The sequence below is a fragment of the Gigantopelta aegis genome, chromosome 4 (genome assembly GCF_016097555.1).
Source record: "Gigantopelta aegis isolate Gae_Host chromosome 4, Gae_host_genome, whole genome shotgun sequence".
NCBI lineage: Eukaryota > Metazoa > Mollusca > Gastropoda > Neomphalida > Peltospiridae > Gigantopelta > Gigantopelta aegis.
In genome coordinates this window covers 47,739,743-47,763,700 of record NC_054702.1, presented here as the reverse complement: position 1 = coordinate 47,763,700, position 23,958 = coordinate 47,739,743, and the positions used below count along the sequence as shown (strand labels likewise).

Sequence of the window (23,958 nt, the reverse complement as noted above, 5' to 3'; positions counted from 1 at the left end):
TTGGTAGGCCATAATATAAATGGTGAGTATTCTTGAAAATACATTTGTAGTTCATGTAACCATTCGACACACTTGTAATGTGCCTGGCTTGGTGAACTGGATGTACTGGTATTGCTTTAACCAATGGAATAACCGAAGAGATATCTCCAGGATCCTCTGATGAATTCCTCAAACAGTTAACGAAAAGCCAATGACATCACCAGTGTTGGAGAAGTAACATCATCTTACCTTCTACAACACTGATAACTGGTAAGACCAAACTAGTACAGCCGATGACATCATCAGTGTTGGAGAAGTAATATCATCTTACCTTCTACAACACTGGTTACTGGTACGACAAAACTAGTACAGCCGATGACATCACCAGTGTTGGAGAAGTAACATCATCTTACCTTCTACAACACTGATTACTGGTAAGATCAAACTAGTACAGCCGATGACATCACCAGTGTTGGAGAAGTAATATCATCTTACCTTCTACAACACTGATTACTGGTAAGACCAAACTAGTACAGCCGATGACATCACCAGTGTTGGAGAAGTAATCCCATATTACCTTCTACAACACTGATTACTGGTAAGACCAAACTAGTACAGCCGATGACATCACCAGTGTTGGAGAAGTAATATCATCTTACCTTCTACAACACTGATTACTACTGGTAAGACCAAACTAGTACAGCCGATGACATCACCAGTGTTGGAGAAATAACATCATCTTACCTTCTACAACACTGATTACTGGTAAGACCAAACTAGTACAGCCGATGACATCACCAGTGTTGGAGAAATAACATCATCTTACCTTCTACAACACTGATTACTGGTAAGACCAAACTAGTACAGCCGATGACATCACCAGTGTTGGAGAAGTAATCCCATATTACCTTCTACAACACTGATAACTGGTAAGACCAAACTAGTAAAGCCAATGACATCACCAGTGTTGGAGAAATAACATCATCTTACCTTCTACAACACTGATTACTGGTAAGACCAAACTAGTACAGCCGATGACATCACCAGTGTTGGAGAAATAACATCATCTTACCTTCTACAACATTGATAACTGGTAAGTCAAAACTCATACAGCCTATGACATCACCAGTGTTGGAGATGTAACATCATCTTACCTTCTACAACACTGATTACTGGTACGACAAAACTAGTAAGTGCTCATCTTTGTACACATCACCTTCAACAATCTATACATTTTGTGGTGAATATGCTTATTTTCATTACAAATGTCCACTTTAGTGCAGACTTAACAAACCAAACTTATTAATAACATTGATCATACAGCATTATCACTGAGTGAAAATAAGTCAGCACAAAAATGGATAAAAAAAACCCTACCCTGTCCCAGAGGTCGAGTTTCTTGAGAAAGCTAATCAAATAATCATGTGCTTTTTCCTTGTCTCTCAACTGTTGCTGGATAATCAGTGATGAACTGAAAGCTGCATCTGTAATGATAAGAAATGATCAATCGAAACACAACTTTGTAGTGTTGGGAACCAAACAGAACTTCATGATTGATCATAGGTTATCATTGGTTTGTACCAACCGATCAACTTGATTATGCAATTGGTTATAATTATATGAACTTAAAAAGGAATAGACCTAACAAATAACTAATTTTATCTTTTGTACCTATACAGTATCTGGGGTTTTTGTGTGTGTATAAGACAACAAACTCAAACACCAGCATATTAACATTAGTTGAAACATCTAAACTGTACAGCTAACACTTTCCACAACAATCTATAATTAATATTTATAAACGATCATCACATCCGATAACTTTTTTTATTATAATCAATCGCTGGAGCATAATGACAACTTTGCATTATTCAAAGGAAAGCTAAATTAAGGTTTTTCACTGCTACATATTTTAATCTACTATATATTTAACACAATTTTTCCATAACAATAATTTTAAAAAGGCATATTTAATTAAATAACAATCAAAATACTGTTACTTTTGCTATTTTGTAGCCTTTAACAATGAACGTCACCTAGTGACTGGTCAGTGCATTAGTTCTGTGACATCAGATCGGGTCACAGACTATGGTTAGTATAGTTTGGTACCACATAGTTTTTTGACAACAAACACATTCTGTTTGCAACCGTATAAAGGCATAGCAGCCATATAAACACCAACTTGCATTACCCGATTGTTTTGCTACACAGCCATTAGCAGCAACACACAAACATTGGGTTTTATTACCCATATGGGCTCAAATATACAGGGTAATATTTTTTCGATCTCTGCACAGTATGCAGGTTGATTCTACAGCCACTGATTGGCTGGCTTAAAAATCACAACGTTTGGTTGGTTGCTTGCCATGGCCGGAACTTCACTTTCATTCATATAATGTTTCCATTCATGAGTCAGATTACACATACGTTATACGATCTACAAAGATTTACAAAAACAAATGGACTCATTGCTTCATAAACATGAAATGGTATATTTTCATAAGCAGCAGCTTTAGTAATATATAAAAATAATTATTTTCAAATGCAAATACATTTGTATTATTTTGTACTGTAGACATTACGAATTAAAGGCTCGGGTTTACAACATTCATTCACTCAGGACAGATAATTCATAATTCCTCGTAGCTCGTTAGTTATTCTCTAATTATCACGTCATTGTTACTCGGCAGTCTGTTCTTGTTAAATACAGGTTTAAACTGAAACAACTGCAGTATATTGCCATAACAGTGTTTTTATTCAAAATCACCACGATTGCTCTTGCTTGAGAAATCGGTCTTGGAATCAATCTATTTTTTTTAATGGCTTTTGTTGTGCTTTGTATATTGAAGGCCAAGTATTCCGGCTTTCACATTACATCTGCTTATGGGGAGAACAACTCCTTTTTATAAAGATGGCCATATCAATAAAGTAGAAATAATCTGGGTTTTTTTTTATGAATTCTGACCGTGCAATTTTTCTATTTTTTAAATACATATATTGAAGTTGGAACTTTGGATAGGCATCTTTCCCAAAAAGAACGCTTATTTTACATAATACTACTCCTTTAACCTCGCAGCAGGTTCACAGCAATATTAACACATGTACATGTACAAAAGGTGAAAGTATTTTACAATTTCCAAACAAAATATTTTTATATACTCTTCAAAAGAAGAAACGCAAAACCACATTGTCGTAACATTTGGAGAATTGATTTAATTATTGAATGGTGAGTCCGATAATTACCAAATGTTGCAGGATTGTTCACAATTCACTCTAGTCCATTGTGAGTAAGTGATAGGACACACCACCAAGGTCAAGGTCATCTGGAGTCAATACCGGGTGTGGCCTCCGCGTGTGTTGACAACTGCCTGGCACCGCCTGCCCATTGAAGCAACCAGACTACGGATGACGTCCCGGGGGATGGTGGCTCACTTGGCCTGCAAGGCTGCTGCCAGTTCGGGCAGGGTCTGGGGCTGTGGTTGTCGCTGTCGGTCCAACTCGTCCCATAGATGCTCAATTGGGTTCAAATCCGGTGATATCGATGGCCAAGGAAGGACATTAATGTTGTTGTTCTGTAGGAAAGCCGTTGTGAGACGTGCTGTGTGAGGCCTGGCGTTGTCATGTTGGAACACTGCGTTGGCGTTGGCCATAACTGGAACGATGTGTGGCCGGAGGATCTGGTCAATGTAGCCCTGTGCATTCAGGTTGCCCTGCACGTGGACCAGGTCAGTTCTGCCAGTGTGTGAGATGGCTGCCCACACCATGACACTACCCCCGCCGAATCTGTCCACTTCCTGCATGCAGTTTGCCGCATAACGTTCACCACGACGCCTATACACGCGACATCTTCCATCATGACGTCGGAGCAGAAATCGGGACTGGTCACTGAACCACACCTGTCTCCATCGCAGTTGAGGCCATTGTCGATGAATCTGGCACCACTGCAGTCGGAGTCGACGGTGTTGTGGTGTTAAGATGACACCTCGGTTCCGTACGGTCTGGTCGGATATCCTGCGCAAACCTGGTATTGCTGTGGCTGTGGAGGTGGCAGTAGTCAATCGTTCCCGAAGGTGGCGTACCCGGATGTAGCGGTCCTGCCCGGGGGTAGTGACCCGTGGTCGACCGGATCTAGGGAGGTCACGTGTTGATCCATGTTGCTGGTAACGGTCCCCCAGTCTGGAGATGGTGCTTGGGGACACATGGAATGCCCTGGCAACGGCCGTTCTGGATTCGCCTGCGTCTAGTCGGCCGATAGCATTGTTTCTCCGCGGTTCACTGAGACGTGGCATGTCCTGGATTGTCAACTGTCGGCCAGATACAGAGGCCAGGCAAGCGAACACCCTGCACTTTTATACTGTCGGTGTTCATGTTGCACGTGCAGACAACGCACGTGCAGTGGTGACATGGTTTGCACGTGGCTGCGTTTTTGCGAATATTCACATTTTGGAACTTTATTGTACAGTAGCTGCGTTTTATCGAATGTAACCGTGGGAATGTGTTTGGGACATGCAATGACCTTATATTCACAAAGCATGAACCGGTAGGAAACATAAAATCGGAGTTATAACCCATTTGTACCCTTTTGCGTTTCTTTTTTTGAAGAGTATATGATGTAAAGGTTTAAACGAAAATCAAATGATGAATGTGACATACAGCGTTCGAAATAAGCACTTGTCTGTTTGTCCCGACAAGTGGAAATTTACATAGACAAGCATAATGTACCTTAGTGGTTATTTGTTGGACAAGTAAATTTTTTTTTTACAAAGCAATATCATAATTTTGAGCAATTGTTGTACTTAGGCCCTATACAAATATCATGGTTTGAGTTAAATAAACATGGTCTTGATAACATAATAGTCTTAGCTCATGAATAAATCGGAATACCTTTGAGTTACGATCGAGTTCCGAATTCCTCACTCGGAACGTCTCGGCTGACATAAATAATTTATTTGATCGACAAATTACATTTGATACCATTCGTATTTAAAAAAGGGGAAAAAAGTTTATAGTTTTGTTGTTTAAGTTTAAAACAAAGTAGTTGTCTGTTTACCACAAATGTGAAAGTCAGTTTTCCTTTGATTTTTGTGAATTACTGATTACATCATTGGTAATGTAATAAAACGAAAACCTATTAGACGGGTTAATCTAAGATTGAAAACATTAGTTATCATTTATTATTTAAGTTATATTTACATATATCTCTGCAGTGAATTTTTTGAAATACGTTACTTAAAAATAGTTTTGTATGACAAAACAAAATTACGATCGATCAACAAACCTGTGAAAAGACGGGATAATCCCGATCACATGGTTTCTTGTTGATTTGTTATTAGAAAAGTCTTGAAATAAAAGACCCGTTCTATATCAATACAAAAAAAAATATGGCTTGTCTCCTGACCATAGAGGTTGTATCCATCTTCCACTACACTTAATATTAAGAGTAGGTATTTCTGAAGCAGTGTGATGCAGCACGTTTTAAAATGCATATTTGAAGTTTCTTTGGTGGGTTTTTTTACCATATCATGCACATGTTTATACTTGAACTGTTACTAAAACGCCACGTTTTCCGGAAAAAGAGTTTCCCATGTCTGTTAATAGACCTGAAAAAGCCCTACGAGTTGTGAATGGCTCAACGACCAACACATCCTTTAACATGAATGTTTAGGCCTACCCTTCAAAACTGGGACGAATACTACTGGCTTTGTTATTATAATGTTGCGAACATGTTTGGAATTCGTTTACATCTCGTAGGCCTTTTCGCTGTGACCAGACAATAATGAATTTTATTTTTTAGTTGTTAATTCTTCAGCTTGGATTCGTGAAAAGATATCGACTGTATTTCATTTTCAAATGAAATTGCAACATGTCAAAGTCCGACAAAACATCAACTTGTTTGATAATGAAAACACACCTAACCTCCCAAGCCATGTGCTTATAAATTGCATCATTTTATCCACATTTGGTTGTAGTTGTTATTTGACAGTTTAATTACTTTTGCCAAATTTAATAGTGAACAGAATACAACAAAGACTTTTACCTAAATCCAAACCCCTGGATACTCATCGAAAATAGATTTCTTACTTGGGGCCCAATTTGGCCTATGGGTTTAGGCTACTGTTTAGAGGAGATTCACTGCATCATATAAACAGTACATGATTAATAAAGGACAGCAGTAACATTATTTTAACATTTGGTTACAGGCACATTTTCATTTATTACCAAACAATTATTTCTAGGCCTTCAGCCGAAAGTGAAAGTTAAAAACCAGTGACGCGTTCTGAAGGGACTGTGCTCGAGAACAATATAACTGTTTTTCATTGATCCTAAACCAAAATACAAATGTTTTTATGACTTTTTTTTTCACACTGAAACTATCTTGACTGCAAAACATTCTACAATTTGTTACAGTCACCTGAGTCGCAAAATTACATGCAATCTGAAGTGAAGAATAACAACCAAATTAGTTTAAAAAGAAAAGCCCAGGGCTTTTAACTTTTCATTCTGCATCCACCTCCTGCTCTACAGTTAATACGAACGCAAAAGTTACGTCAACTTTAAGAGAGAAACCAATATATTAACAATCAATTTGTTGTCGGGAAAAAAAAGAATAAAAAAAGGTTTTAGTATTGGATCTTACTAATGTGTCAAAACATTTGTATAAATATCAAGCTTACTTGTTTTAGTGAGAGAAAATTACTTAAGTGATGTGGTGTTCGATTAAACATGGTTACCATGTCGGGTCGTCATCAATAAGATCAACACTTAATGCTGTTACCTTGTCGAAGGCTTTCCGCCCATCTGTGGTCGGATGTCGGGTCGTCATCAATAAGATCAACACTTAATGCTGTTACCTTGTCGAAGGCTTTCCGCCCATCTGGGATTGGATGTCAGGTAGTCATCAATAAGATCAACACTTAATACTGTTATCTTGTCAAAGGCTTTCCGCCCATCTGGGATTGGATGTCAGGTAGTCATCAATAAGATCAACACTTAATACTGTTATCTTGTCAAAGGCTTTCCGCCCATCTGGGATTGGATGTCAGGTAGTCATCAATAAGATCAACACTTAATACTGTTATCTTGTCAAAGGCTTTCCGCCCATCTGGGATTGGATGTCAGGTAGTCATCAATAAGATCAACACTTAATACTGTTATCTTGTCAAAGGCTTTCCGCCCATCTGGGATTGGATGTCAGGTAGTCATCAATAAGATCAACACTTAATACTGTTATCTTGTCAAAGGCTTTCCGCCCATCTGGGATTAGATGTCGGGTAGTCATCAATAAGATCAACACTTAATGCTGTTATCTTGTCAAAGGCTTTCCGCCCATCTGGGATTAGATGTCGGGTAGTCATCAATAAGATCAACACTTAATACTGTTATCTTGTCAAAGGCTTTCCGCCCATCTGGGATTAGATATCGGGTAGTCATCAATAAGATCAACACTTAATGCTGTTATCTTGTCAAAGGCTTTCCGCCCATCTGGGATTAGATGTCGGGTAGTCATCAATAAGATCAACACTTAATGCTGTTACCTTGTCGAAGGCTTTCTGCCCATATGGGATTGGATATTGAGTAGTCAGCAATAAGATTAACACTTAATGCTGTTACCTTGTCAAAGGCTTTCCGCCCATGTGGGGTCAGATGTCGGGTAGTCATCAATAAGATCAACACTTAATGCTGTTACCTTGTCAAAGGCTTTCCGCCCATGTGGGGTCAGATGTCGGGTAGTCATCAATAAGATCAACACTTAATGCTGTTACCTTGTCGAAGGCTTTCCACCCATCTGGGGTCGGATGTCGGGTAGTCATCAATAAGATCAACACTTAATGCTGTTACCATGTCAAAGGCTTTCCGCCCATCTGGGGTTAGATGTCAGGTAGTCATCAATAAGATCAACATTTAATACTGTTACCTTGTCGAAGGCTTTCCGCCCATCTGGGGTCGGATGTCGGGTAGTCATCAATAAGATCAACACTTAATGCTGTTACCTTGTCGAAGGCTTTCCGCCCACCTGGGGTCGGATGTCGGGTAGTCATCAATAAGATCAACATTTAATACTGTTACCTTGTCGAAGGCTTTCCGCCCATCTGGGGTCGGATGTCGGGTAGTCATCAATAAGATCAACACTTAATGCCACTACCAGCTCATCCATGTCAGTGTGTGCCTCACTTTCATCGCACAGTGAAGGAAAAAGGTTTTCAACGGCAGTCTGCGCATCTTGCTGAAAAATCAAGTACAGTTGTAATGTCTCATACCACTGTTTCTCTTGAAAATTATAAATAAAACTAGAAGAGTGATTGACTAGTTTTAGAGTTTTTATTCAAAGCAATAAATCAAAATATAGTTTCAGTGAAACTGTTATCATGTGGTGGGATGTCTTTGTGGCATTCCCAAGTAAGAGATTACAAGTACATATGGTTTTACATTATTAGTATGCAAATAATAGTGGTAATTACTTAATTAACGTACCAGGTGTCCACTGAGAGAATTGATAAAAGCAGCTTTCAGACGTGTGTATCGGTCATCACTGACACTCATCTCAGCGACCTTCGAATGACTTGTAACTAAAGAAGACTAAAAACAACCCAAGAATGTCACATTAACACAACTAAAAATCTTGTAAATAGAAAAAGAAAAAGAACATGTTGGGCAAATTGTAAGTGTGACTGGATCACCTCAAACCAGATGATTTGACAGTAATCATCCTCACTTACTCACATGTTTCTCGCTAACAGAGCTTGCTCAACAACTAAAATTATACATCAACCTAATTTTCATTTTTCATCTAATGTGTTTTTGCTCATCCAAATGTTTCCAGTATTTTATAACTTAATAACTTCATATATTTATACTACGAACATATTTAATGTGCCTGCTTCACCAACCCCCATCCTCCCCCCCCCCCTCCAAAAAAAATGCAGACATACATTTTTATTAAATTTTGCAACTAAATTAAATTATAATATTTGACCATGATTATTTTTAGATCTTGCTAGTATGAATGATAAACATACGAAGTACAATTTTTTTTATGATCCACTAACATTGTTTTTGGCTCAAATGATACTAAAACGAAAAGTCATTTCAGTTAATTATTAATTAGTTTTACATATTTTTATCTTGGATTGGAATGAACATCAACAGGTGCAACAATGACTTAAGATTCACAGAGAAAGGGAACTAAATGCAAAACATTAATATCAATCACCTTCGTTGAGACCAGACAATAACCACTGCCACCTGACAGGCTACTACTGAGCAGCAGCAACAAACTTTTGTATGCACTTTCCCATAGATCAAAACTCAAAATGTAATCACTGATAACCACACCCTAGTAAATCTTTCTATCATTATCAGCTCTGCGATGGTAATTATTTTAAAACCAGTATGGCTAACAAATAATAAAGGTTTGACAATTAAACCGATAAATGAACAAACAAAAACCAACTCACCACTTCTGTCCTGGCCAGGGCTGCTTGGTCCGATTCGTCCAGTATGCTGTATAACAAAACAAAAAGCATTAATATAACATATTTCAATAAACCTACCTGTAATGCAGTTACTCATAGCCTGTTTTTAAAACAACTGTATTCGATTAATAAATTTAGTTGATTGGCAATCTGTAGGTCTAATTAAATACTTTTGTATAAGATGACAATTAAATCATTCCAATTCTGTTAAGCTACTACAGAGCAAGTGATAAGCAATGTTTAAACGTTGTTACTTACTAAGAGAAAAGCCTTGTTGTGCATAGGAAACGAAAGGAATGTTTATTGTATGACACCTCATTGTGTTATTGAATCAGCGATAAGAAGGGGTAAAATGTTACAGGTGCCCGCTGCCTCCTCATAGGCTAATCTTTCCAAATACAGCCGCGTAACTGCATATGCCCGATGACAAGTGACTAATTAACACCTAAAACTGTTTGTTTGTTTTTGTTTTTTTTACAAATCTCAGTAAAACCTTTGGAAAGAGTTCCGATCTTTCGAGCATTTACATAGCTCTAAGGAGAACTAACCCTAACCCTAAATGCTGGAACGATCGGAACTCTTACCAATGCATTAACACCAAAACGGAAAAGTGTGTTGAAAAGTTCAATAACAACTTTAGTTATTCCCCTTTTACTATCGACTAAGATCGGTAATTTCCACCACTGAAGGTTTGACTGAATTCATACAAGTAATCGGTTCGATGATCTTCAAACTAGGAAACAGCGTCCAATACGCTTTACAGCTTATGTATAGGGGAATGTCCGAGTAACTCTCCATTCCTGAAAAACAATGGAGACGAGTCCCATTATTTTTCAGGAATGGAGTTACGAGGATATTCCCCTACTTAAAATACACCACTGAGTAATAATTTTATGTGAATATATGTTAGTATGGAAATTAACACCAATGATTTTGGTGGGTTAATTAAGTAGGGTTTCATCTCTCCATTACTGAAAAATAATGGAGCGTTGAGACAATACTGTGATTTGCAGGTGTATTTTAAATAAAAATAAAATATCCATGCTTTGTGAATGCAATCAAAATGTTTAAGTTCACTTGAACAAAGCATACATATTATGAACTGTATCCTTATAAACGTTGCAAGATATTTTAGTTTAGATATTATAAACCTTGTAGCAGAACATACTTAATGTTTTTCAGTACTTTGCAAATGTAAATCTACGTCCGTGTAAAATGAACGGGTAAGGTGAAGTTCGATTTCATTAGCCCTACGTCATAATCGTGGCAAGTTCGATTTCATTAGCCCTACGCCATAACCGTGGCAAGTTAGATTTCATTAGCCCTACGCCATAACTGTGATGGTGCGATGCCCTCTAAGCATACATGAATATATTAAAAAATTTCTGCTTTATTAATACAAGTAGTTTTTAACAAATAAATTATGCTCAATAAATTAAAAATACAAGGCTGCAATCAATGTACACCCCATCCGCTTCTGTTGTTTACCAATCATGCACTATTTAAAAACATTAACACAGCTCATGTATACTTTGAGCTCAGCCACAGCTGTTTGTGAGAGACTTCTCAGCTATGAACAGGGTAAAAACATCCCAGAGAAGTGTTTTGGGGCAGAGAATGTTAAATAATATACTCACAATAATGACACATGGGCCAAAATCCATAAACATTTTTCAACCAATGCCAGCCATGAAAGAATGGCTCACAAGTGGAAAGGGTTCTCGCCACATCCACGGCCACCAATACATACATCGACACAATAATTATATTGATTATATTGAGATGAACAAGTGGACACTACCAAACAAATAAAAAAAATTAAATCAACAAATGGACACTATTTTAAAACTAAAGTTTAAATCAATAAATAGAGAAGACAGTGTATACTACTGGACAGACATATATTTAGTACATCCTGGGTAAGTGTTGTAACCTACTGGCAAAATTCTTTATTTGTGCAATCAAACCAATTACTTTCAATATTATTACATTATTAAGCACTGTATTAAATTAAATAGGAGTAACACAATTGGTTACCTTAAGAAGTATGGGCAAGTGGGAAAATATATGGGGCAAGTGAATATCTGATTGGCACTTGCCCTGTAATTTAAAAAAAAAAAATTGAACCCCTGTGTATGTATGTATGTATGTGTAATGAAAATTACAATTTCAAACTCCGTAAGCAGATGACATCTTAACTATGAGTATTTTATTTATATCTGGACCAATGCTTTATCAAACTGCACATACAAATAGAAATGTTTTGTTGTTTCCAGAAAACTTTTCATTTCTTTAAACATCAAAATTAGAACTGACACAAAGTTCTTTGCTCTTTAAAACGTTCTGCTGGAATGAGGCATGAGGCTCACGTGTATTCTGAATGACTGTATAATTGAAAGTTGATTTGTGCTTGCAAACCAATTATATCTGCTGATTAATCACCCTTCAGTAAACAGACCAGCAGAGGTTTTTCTTTTCCAAGCAGTGCATTACAACTTGTATTTCAAAGGCCACGGTTTGTTCGGTTCAGCAATAAGACCCCAGTTAACCAATACTAAGAGCTATTTTCTCACAACAATTACTACAGAACCTAACATAAAACTGATATTGGAATAATCACAGCTGCCCCCTTTCAAAGACAATGTGGAAAAGTGCCATTTTTAATTTACAAGTTATCTTTATGTCTTGCTGGAAAAGATCCTATACGACTTTGCACTGATTGTTTTTTCTGCCACCCCCAGCCCAAGCTATTTTTTGCTAGGTACAGCACTGACATGAGCTGTGGTGTCAGGAAACATTGATCTCCTTTTATATAACAGGTACAAACCTTTGTTCTGTTTTAGCGGAGGATGACACACAGAACAAGCCTCGCGAGTTGGAGAAGAACACAGCGGTTTTGTCACTGTTGCCTGGTAACAGATAACATAGCAATGTGAGTACAGAAAATGTTTAAACATTAAATTTAACATTAATTTTAATTAACATTTCACAACATAAATTTTCCGTAGTTTAAAGGTTAGACTTGCTAAGATATCCTTGCTAAAGATATCCACATAAGTACTAACTATTAACTTCCAAATCAGGTTAAAATATTTTTGAAAGGTGTTGCTGCAGTCATGTTAGCCACAAATAATAAAACGAAATGTCCATAACTTTTTCCTAACCTGTTGTATTCTATCCGAGACATTTATTTTACTTTAACAGTAACAACAATAAATACACCTCAGTTTGCCTGTAACAACCTTTACAACTGCATCTAAATTCATTAAATACTAGCGTACCATGGAAATACCTAGAGCATTACATTTGTAAAAATAACTTTACTTACACGACTGACAACTCTGTAAGTTGCAGACCCTTGTTTAAACCCGTGAAAATGGGCACTAAGTCTGGTTAATCTTAAAACATGTAACACATTTGGATAATGTCAGGGCTCGACCTTAGCAGTAGCAAGGGGTATTTTGGCTACCGATTCCTCACTTGGACTACCAGTTGTCTGAACCCAGTAGTCCGCCAAGCTGCCAAATCTTTTGGCATGTCTATTCACTCCACAATGAACAAGACGTTTAATTCATCGGTGTCTGAATTTTCACCTTTCATGTGTGAGCTCTCTGCTGCCAGGAGTCGCTGTAATGTTAATTGCTTCCCTAGTCTGACCCACAGGTGGCGATTGTGCAGTATGATTTAGTGAAATGAAGGAGTATCTATTCATAGTTATTTTTCACAATTAACAACACGGTCCGTTGTTTTGACGCCTACTTATAACTAATGCTTGGTATGATCAAGACTATTTGCTGCCAGCTAAAGTCTAAACTAAACCATAATGCAATTGCGGTTTATTTTCTTCTAGGCTACCTATGCAAATTGTCAGATTATTGTTTACAAAGTTAATATCTATTATTATGTTAAACAAATGTATAAATCGACAAATATTTTCAATGTTAAAAATATTAATCTTTCTTACAAATTATTTTTAATTAACATTGCTTACAATAGCTTTGCGCGATAACCTCATTCAAAACGACATCTGACTTTATCACGTGATAAAGTCCCTGTTGCACTGTCAAGAATCAGGACGTCGGGTTGGCCACGGATACGATCCGGCATCAATCGTGACAAGCCGTTGTGGTCCACAGAGGTACGTAGCTGTCCATATTACATCCCTGATCAATTGTAGTAGTACTTGTATGTCCGTGAAATTTTTTAACATGTCCAAAAATTCATCATGGATCGAACCGTAGTACATCCTTAATGATCTGTAGAAGAACGTAATAATCTGTTCTAATCTGTAATAAACCGTACTTAAACCTACTAAACTGTACCGATCCTTAGTGATCCGTAGCCACCCGTAAAAACCCATAGCGCTCCCTGTTGTCAACTAACCCCTATCCTTAATAATCTATTCTAATCTGTAATAAACCGTACTTAAACCTACTAAACTGTACCGATCCTTAGTGATCCGTAGCCACCCGTAAAAACCCATAGCGCTCCCTGTTGTCAACTAACCCCTATCCTTAATAATCTATTCTAATCCGTAATAAACCGTACTTAAACCTACTAAACTGTACCGATCCTTAGTGATCCGTAGCCACCCGTAAAAACCCATAGCGCTCCCTGTTGTCAACTAACCCCTATCCTTAATAATCTATTCTAATCCGTAATAAACCGTACTTAAACCTACTAAACTGTACCAATCCTTAGTGATCCGTAGCCACCCGTAAAAACCCATAGCGCTCCCTGTTGTCAACTAACCCCTATCCTTAATAATCTATTCTAATCCGTAATAAACCGTACTTAAACCTACTAAACTGTACCGATCCTTAGTGATCCGTAGCCACCCGTAAAAACCCATAGCGCTCCCTGTTGTCAACTAACCCCTATCCTTAATAATCTATTCTAATCCGTAATAAACCGTACTTAAACCTACTAAACTGTACCGATCCTTAGTGATCTGTAGCCACCCGTAAAAACCCATAGGGCTCCCTGTTGTCAACTAACCCCTATCCTTAATAATCTATTCTAATCCGTAATAAACCGTACTTAAACCTACTAAACTGTACCGATCCTTAGTGATCCGTAGCCACCCGTAAAAACCCATAGCGCTCCCTGTTGTCAACTAACCCCTATCCTTAATAATCTATTCTAATCCGTAATAAACCGTACTTAAACCTACTAAACTGTACCGATCCTTAGTGATCCGTAGCCACCCGTAAAAACCCATAGGGCTCCCTGTTGTCAACTAACCCCTATCCTTAATAATCTATTCTAATCCGTAATAAACCGTACTTAAACCTACTAAACTGTACCGATCCTTAGTGATCCGTAGCCACCCGTAAAAACCCATAGCGCTCCCTGTTGTCAACTAACCCCTATCCTTAATAATCTATTCTAATCCGTAATAAACCGTACTTAAACCTACTAAACTGTACCGATCCTTAGTGATCCGTAGCCACCCGTAAAAACCCATAGGGCTCCCTGTTGTCAACTAACCCCTATCCTTAATAATCTATTCTAATCCGTAATAAACCGTACTTAAACCTACTAAACTGTACCGATCCTTAGTGATCCGTAGCCACCCGTAAAAACCCATAGCGCTCCCTGTTGTCAACTAACCCCTATCCTTAATAATCTATTCTAATCCGTAATAAACCGTACTTAAACCTACTAAACTGTACCGATCCTTAGTGATCCGTAGCCACCCGTAAAAACCCATAGTGCTCCCTGTTGTCAACTAACCCCTATCCTTAATAATCCTTGGTTTATCTGTCGAAAACCGTAGTTAAACCGTCGTGCATCCGTAGGGGACTGTGGACAGACCACTATCCGGGATCATCCGTGAGGTTTTCATCCGTCGTGGATCCGGCCAGACGATCCTCGACAGTGTGACCAGGGCTTTATACACATACACACGGCGATCCTCTGTCTGGGATAAATGGCTTACGACATTTACAAGTTTATTGTCATCAATAAAAACAGCTATTGTTTTGGAATAAAGGCAAGTTTTGTTAGATTCTTCAAATGTCACCTGTTGAAGATAGTTATAGTCATTTTGAGTATTAAAATATACGATATCGATCTTCAGAATCGAATGATTAGCAGACAGTTCTACATGTGAAAACCGCAGTGTTTCAATAATATTTTGTAAGCCTTCATTACAAGAATAGGCCTAAAAAAAAAAAAAAAACCCAACAAACTATTGTGTGTTTCTGGAATCGTACCAAACAAGTTGCTGTTGGTAGAATAGGTCGGGTTTTTTGGTGTTGGTGGTTAATTATTATTATATTTTTTTAATTTTTAGTTTTCTACACCATATTTACCCCTCCTTTGAGCCCATCCTTAAAAATATTTAGTTTTGTCTATTTCCGACCAGTAGTTTCAAATGTGGGTTGGTAGGAAGGAATTAAACTTTTTTTTTTTTTGTTCCATACATATTTTGGCAAGAATAAAATAAATCATTTGCATATAATGCCAAATTTTGTCACATATTAATGTCATAGTTTTTAATATTTTTGGATATCACTTTTTTTTAAATCAGGTTTTAACTCTACCCAAACATTATTATAGATCAGTAGAATTTTTCACTTGTCCAAGTACATCTAAAAATCTACTTATCTGCTATTTAATACTAAACTGACAATGATTTAATGTTCAATGATTTAAAGAAAAAACTTTATCGTTCATTAAGGGCTATAAATTAATAGTTTTCATAAGTGTATATTTCACAGTATATTGCTCATGATACCTCCCACCCACTCGTTTTTGAATTAAAAAAAAGAAGTTATGGGGGTACCAATTTTTATCGAGGGCTACTAGATTTTATAACCTGGTAGCATGGTGAGCTACCACTGAAAAAAACTTAAGGTCAAGGCCTGAACATTACAATAGAGCGAAACAGAGTGTGTGACATTAAAATAGGGAAATATCCATAAAATATAGAGCGAAACAGAGTGTGTGACATTAAAATAGGGAAATATCCATAAAATATAGAGTGAAACAGAGTGTGTGGCATTGAAATAGGGAAATATCCATAAAATATAGAGTGAAACAGAGTGTGTGACATTGAAATAGGGAAATATCCATAAAATATAGAGTGAAACAGAGTGTGTGACATTAAAATAGGGAAATATCCATAAAATATAGAGTGAAACAAAGTGTGTGGCATTAAAATAGGGAAATATCCATAAAATATAGAGTGAAACAGAGTGTGTGGCATTAAAATAGGGAAATATCCATAAAATATAGAGTGAAACAGGGTGTGTGGCATTAAAATAGGGAAATATCCATAAAATATAGAGTGAAACAGAGTGTGTGACATTAAAATAGGGAAATATCCATAAAATATAGAGTGAAACAGAGTGTGTGACATTAAAATAGGGAAATATCCATAAAATAAGCAAGAGCTCATCTCCATAACCATTATTTCCCAGAGGCATGTGCATTTTTAAACATATGAAAAATGCATTTCATGATATCAGAAACACCACGATGGCCAGAAACACTGTACAGAAATGGATAATCTAAACAATAAAACCTAAGTAATATCCGATTTTATTTGTCTTGTGTTTAAAAACTAGGGTCTGTCACTTTAATATGCTCCATCTTCTACCATATAGAACATAGGAGATTATAAAAAATAGAATCCAATCAAAATACTACTTTTGTTAAGCATCCCAGTATATATCGTTTCTTGACTCAAATAAATAATACCTGCACCAAGTAACTGGTCCCCGGATGGAAGTTCAATAGTGTCTGTTGGGTTAGACTCTGAAACTACAGAAATAAGCAGGATTTTAAACACTAAGAGTTCATTACTAAAAGAATATAGTATTATGAATTGTATGAAATGTAATCATATGAAAATTAATATAGAAAGTTGACAGAAGGTAAAATAAACCCCCCAAAACATTCAATAACATTTCAACTAAATATTCATTGTAAGAAAAACCCTGTCAAATTAATGTTGTTTAATGTTAAACACAAATCAAACTCAATGTAGTAACAAAACCTGAAAACAAAATTTTGATTTAAAAAATTTGACAGTTTTTCAAACATTAATAAACATTTCCCTACATTATTAAATTTAATTTAAGATCTAATATATTATACCAAACAAAAAAAACTATGGTATAGTGGACAAGACAGTTAATATGTTTCATTCTAATAAAACAAAAAAATAGAAGTGCTATAAATACTGAAAATCATACAGGCAAAAATGTGTCCAATATATTGACACAATAATTACTATAACCCATATCACTGTATTTTAAAAATGTTTTGTCAATTATTTCAGTGGAAAGAAAAGTAAACTTGTTTTATTTTTATGTGCATTTTGTAGAACAATAGTCAGTATAAAAATAAAACAGCAAAACGTGAAGAACATGATCTGCTCATGGACATTTTATTTATTATTTTTGTTAATCTATCTCAGGACCAATATTTTAGAAGCAATCTTAGCCTACGGAATCGTAAAACCATTGTAAGCTACGACGTCACTATGGCATGTGCTGTAGAGAGGTCACAACCTACGATGGCTTTATCACTATGCCGGTAAGATTGCTTCAAAAATCCCTTGCCTGTTTGTATGAAATATACAACAAAATTGATCAAATATCATTTCAAACTCTATAAGATGACGTACTGAATTATGAATGACTACTGCTATTTCATTTATATCTTGACCGAAGTTATTACAAATTGCACATAAAAATTGAATTTTGTTTAGAGTTACAAGACTTTTTAAAATTTATTTCTATATCAAGCCAAACTAGAATTATTGATAAAAACATTTAAAATGGAGGTGTATTTGCAGTGCATTTTATAAAAGTTCAGGAAGAAAATCTATTATCGAGCCATGCCTATTCTCTTGATGCACTTAGAATGCAGGGGTTCTAGAATTTTTTTTTTAATTCACTTGCCATGGGGCCAGGATGAAAAATTCACTTGCCCAATTTTAACTGTTAATAAAACAAAAACCAGTAAATTAAAATAATTAACTTTTCAATGTATATTTTGCATACTGAAATCATGTTTAATCAATTTAAAAAACATATACGCTCATTAGGCATACCGTATGGGTTTTTTTAAGGAAAACATGCAAACAATTTTCATAGATTTAGAATAAAGTTACCTATTAAAATTTAAAAATAATTGTTTCCACTAAAAGCAACCCAAGTTATAAAAATAATCCTTTTAACTATTACAACAATTAACAGCATTAAATACAAATGAATATTTTGTCGCTTATAAATGAGTATATATTTATTTACTTATGAATGAGAACACCTCCCAGCCCACAAAAAAGAAAAAACAACAACAAACTTTATTAGCAGGATAATTATTACAGGATAAGGTTTACAAACACTCACCCACCCAAATTAGTAAATTTTCAATGTAGTTACTTTGTTAAAATTATCTATTTAATGATATTGTGTACTTAATTATTTTTATTATTATTATTATTATTATTTTTTGACAAGTCTTGCAATTTATGTGATATTTTAGAAATTAAATAAATAATTTACACCTTTAAAGTTTTGCAAATGTAAATGGTAACATGCAACCTTAAACTTAAAAATCGGTTATCATTTTGCATATTACGCTAGCACTGTATTACTATTAGTATTAGAGTAACAAATCTTTGGGTTTCAGTGTAAAGAAGAAAATGGCAGCAAAAATATTAAAGTCATGGATGAGTCAAAGATTACTGGTGGTCAACTATTTGTTAGTGAAATGTTGCATGTGACAGCAAATTGAAAGAAGTGACCTGTAGATGTTTCTTTTGTTTTTGTATGATCGCAACGTTGTGTGTGTGTGTATATGTATATATATATATATATATATATATATATATATATATACTAGGCGGCAATAAAAACGCAATCTCGGAAATGATCATGGTTTATTTTATTATGTGAGATCCCACAAAAATGAAACTGATACCACCAGTGAGACCAACCACTGGCCCATCTGACTGGCACTGTCAGCCGCCAACAGTGAATCGCGCATAACGTCTCTGGCGATGTCAACGTCATGGGGGTCAGTATTTCGTGTGACCTCCATGTGCTGCGATGCACGCCTGCAGCCTCCTAGGCATGGACATGCACAGGCACCTCACCACACGTCGTGGAATGGCTGCCCAGTGATGCTGCAATGCCTGCTGCAGCTCAGCGAAGTTCTGTGGTGGATTTGGTTGGTTTTGAACACGACGTCCCAGCTCGTCCCACATGTGCTCTATTGGGTTCATGTCTGGGGAAACTGCTGGCCAGTCCAACACAGTGACATGGTGGGCACGAAGAAACGCCTGTGTACGCCTGGCAGTGTGTGGCCGAGCGTTGTCTTGCTGGAAGACGAGCCTGTTTCCGCCATGCCGTCTCATCAATGGGAGGAGGACCGGCCGCAGGATGTTGTCGACGTAGTGTTGCGCATTAAGGTTTCCCTGTACCACCACGAGTTCGGACCGGAAGTCAGTATTGATGGCGCCCCAAACCATGACTCCGCCGCCCCCGTAGCGGTCCCTCTCCAGAACACAGGCCTGCGCGACACGTTCTCCACGACGGCGGTAAATGCAACGACGTCTGTCCGTGACACTCACGTTAAATCTCGATTCATCCGAGAAGATGACATCTCGCCATCTCCTGGGTCGCAAATGCCCACCATTCCTGGCCCATAAGAGTCTTGCTTGACAATGTCTGTGCAGGAGGATAAGGCCACGGTAGGGTCGGTGGCAATGCAGTCGTGCTGCGGCAAGACGTCTCCGGACAGTTCGGGCGCTGATGAGTCGTCCCCTGGTTCCCACTTCAGTCCTGGCAGTGCTTGCGGCTGTCAAAAACCGATTGCGCAGGTGCCGCAACCATATGTTCCGGTCCTGTCTATTGGTCGTTATGCGTGGTGTGCCCGAACGACGGCGGTCATTGACGGTCCCTGTTGTCTGATATCGGTTGAGGAGCCGATTAATGGTTGACGGGTGCACGTGGAACCGTTGTGCTACCCGCAATTGCGAGTTTCCGGCATTCAACAAGCCAATGGCTTGATTCCGATTGGCGTTGTTCAACCGAGGCATCGTGTAGGAGTGAGATACTCATTGCCACCCGCGTGTTCTGAGTGTGCCCGGGTATCAGGAAATGCACGTGCAAAGTGTTATTTCGCCAAGTGGTTGCGATTTACCGGATAATGCATTTTTAGCGTTGTTCCCCTTATGTTGGGAACAGGCCGGAAGTCGACCTTTACATGCTGCTGAAATAATGTGTACCACTGTACCATGTACATTGACGAATAGCGTCAACGAAGTCCAACCGGAACGTATATTATTTTGACAAAAAGAAATTGCGTTATTAATGACGGCTAGTATATGTATGTGTGTGTGTGTGTGCGTGTGCGTGTATGTATATATATATATGTATATATATATGTATGTATATGTATGTATATGTATATATATATATATGTATATATATGTATATATATATATGGATATATATGCATATGTATGGATATATATATATACATACATACATACACATATGTATATATATGTGTGTGTGTGTGTGTGTGTGTGTGTGTGTGTGTATGTGTGTATGTATGTATATATATTTATCCTATAACTTTCCCATGATATCCATGCCATAAACCCATGTGATAATTTACTTTATTAACCCGGTTAATAATGGGATGCAAATTTGCAAGGTCTCTAGGTAATGCGTTGATGTGGATGGGTCATTTGCTTACAAGCCAACAAGACCCGTGTACCTGAGCGTTTTCAAAGATTTGTTTAAAATGCATGACGTCAAACTAATCTGTGCTAATCGTGATGACGTCATATTATCGATGGCGGCGACATTAGTACTGTGATTTACTAAAACAATAATTAAAATGTTATTTTAGAAGTGTTATAGGATAAATAGCATTCGCTACTCGTGTTTTTTAATATGTAAAATATCAATCTCGTCTAGTTAATCGGTATTTGTCTCGGCAGAGCCTCGACAAATACCGATTAACATAGACTCTGTTGATATTTTCCATATTAAAAAATACTCGTGTCGAATCCTCTCTCTATATATATACATATTTAATAAACAGTCAAACTTCGATAACTCGATCTTGAAGGGGACGAGGAAATAGTTAGAGTTTCAGGGAGTTCGAGTTTTCGAAATTAATATATAAGAGTTCAAATTTGAAACAGAAGTAAATGACATAATGACATAATGCACTAATGCAAATCAGAAAATAACATTTGTATATAAGAAAAGAAATAGCGCTAACAATTATTGCAAGTGTTCTTTGAAGTTAACCAGACTGTCGGTAATTAAATTAACTATTACGTAGCGAGGCATGGAATGATCAACCAACCTGACACAATAAAGATGTTATGCTTGTCGTATATGTAAGCCACAAGAGAGTTGATATCTGGAACCAATAAATGGTAGCCAAGAAAGTAGTTTTCGTGTTCTTCCTGTCAAGAAAAAGTAAATATTATACCTATAAAATGGTTAAAACATGCATAAGTTCAAAAACATAAGACAAACTTCTCTCTCAGCAACAACTTGCAATTAATTACCATTATGGACAGTTCAGATAGCTGAGGTGTGTGCCCTGGAGTGTGTGCTTGGATCTTAACTGGAACCAAGAATGACAATAGATGATCTTACCTGGTAGTGTTCAGTATTGTCTAGCTTTCAATCTTAACTAGAAACAAGAATGACAATAGATGATCTGACCGGCCTCGGTGGCGTCGTGGTTAGGCTATCGGTCTACAGGCTGGTAGGTACTGGGTTCGGATACCAGTCGAGGCATGGGATTTTTAATCCAGATACCGACTCCAAACCCTGAGTTAGTGCTCCGCAAGGCTCAATGGGTAGGTGTAAACCACTTGCACCGACCAGTGATCCATAACTGGTTCAACAAAGGCCATGGTTTGTGCTATCCTGCCTGTGGGAAGCGCAAATAAAAGATCCCTTGCTGCTAATCGGAAAGAGTAGCCCATGTAGTGGTGACAGCGGGTTTCCTCTCAAACTCTGTGTGGTCCTTAACCGTATGTCTGACGCCATATAACCGTAAATAAAATGTGCTATGTGTGTCGTTAAATAAAACAATTCTTTTTTTCAATAGATGATCTTACCTGGTAGTGTTCAGTGTTGTCCAGCTTTCAATCTCAACTGAAAACAGGATTGACAATAGATGATCTTACCTGGTAGTGTTCAGTGTTGTCCAGCTTTCAATCTCAACTGAAAACAGGATTGACAATAGATGATCTTACCTGGTAGTGTTCAGTGTTGTCCAGCTTTCAATCTCAACTGGAAACAGGATTGACAATAGATGATCTTACCTGGTAGTGTTCAGTGTTGTCTAGCTTTCAATCTCAACTGAAAACAGGATTGACAATAGATGATCTTACCTGGTAGTGTTCAGTGTTGTCCAGCTTTCAATCTCAACTGAAAACAGGATTGACAATAGATGATCTTACCTGGTAGTGTTCAGTGTTGTCTAGCTTTAAATCTCAATTGGAAACAGGACTGACAATAGATGATCTTACCTGGTAGTGTTCAGTGTTGTCTAGCTTTCAATCTCAATTGGAAACAGGACTGACAATAGATGATCTTACCTGGTAGTGTTCAGTGTTGTCCAGCACGGTGAACATATCCAGAGATGAGGCTGGTTCAGACTCGCTGGTTGACAACAAAGCTGCAGGGAAAGTAACATCACTATAAAATGTTGTATAAACGGCCCTTCATTAAACAAACATCTTTTTATACACAATTTCTTGTTTGTGTGTAATTTAGGGGAACATGATGAATTTGTGGCTGAATAAAACGAAAATGCCTGAATCTGGATACCAAACAGCTTTATAGGGTTTTAAATGAATCACTACCCATTTTTACATGTGAGCAGAATGATGGAAATACATTGTAAAAAGATTTCAGGCCAGCTTATTTTACCCAAACGTTTTCATTCTTTTTTCCCCGATTGTAAAGATTTGCTCCAGTACTGGTGTGTTGGGGGTGGGGAGTGACAGAAATAGTTATTAATGAATATAGGGTCTTACCCACAGCGTAATGCACAACAGATGTCGACTCAAGGTTTACTCCACACCCAAGTATCATGACTCCATTTCTGAAATAAAATACACTGTCATAGAATACAAGTCTTGCAAGTTCTATGTACTAAGTTATGGCCACAAGTTCAAGTCTGTTTTAACATCTCTTTTTTTTCTTCTTTTTTCTCTTTTCTTAAATAAATCTGGAATCTTGCATATAAACATTTAGTCTAGACTAAAGACTCCCAAATTAGGGCAAGAACTTAGCATGGTAAAATTTAATTAAGGACTGTCTGTTATCTGTTTTAGGTTCATTGGGATATGAATGAAAAAAACCCATGTGCAAACAGTGTGAATCTGTTAAGCATATGTAGTAATGAAAATACAAAGATGATTATATTCTATTTTGAATTATTTTTGGGGGATTCTTGAACAAAAGCTCTATAATACAAAGTGCCAATATAAAGTGTTGTTATT

The 23,958-nt window shown here is 37.1% G+C and overlaps 1 protein-coding gene across 2 annotated transcripts in view; it reads right to left on the bottom strand.

Moving 5' to 3' along the window:
* Positions 1 to 23,958, bottom strand: part of LOC121370638 (nuclear pore complex protein Nup133-like) — a 99,100-nt gene that overhangs the window by 53,861 nt on the left and 21,281 nt on the right. For both annotated transcript variants that reach the window (XR_005957707.1, XM_041496005.1), the window contains exons 10-18: positions 23,491 to 23,558; positions 23,050 to 23,129; positions 21,798 to 21,900; positions 17,160 to 17,222; positions 12,280 to 12,361; positions 9,435 to 9,480; positions 8,452 to 8,556; positions 8,047 to 8,203; positions 1,357 to 1,463 (exon numbers count right to left, since the gene is read on the bottom strand). Coding sequence is in view for 1 of the 2 variants with exons in the window: in XM_041496005.1 (XP_041351939.1) it covers positions 1,357 to 1,463; positions 8,047 to 8,203; positions 8,452 to 8,556; positions 9,435 to 9,480; positions 12,280 to 12,361; positions 17,160 to 17,222; positions 21,798 to 21,900; positions 23,050 to 23,129; positions 23,491 to 23,558 (811 nt within the window). In the remaining variant the exon portion in view is untranslated. The remainder of the gene's footprint in view (positions 1 to 1,356; positions 1,464 to 8,046; positions 8,204 to 8,451; positions 8,557 to 9,434; positions 9,481 to 12,279; positions 12,362 to 17,159; positions 17,223 to 21,797; positions 21,901 to 23,049; positions 23,130 to 23,490; positions 23,559 to 23,958) is intronic.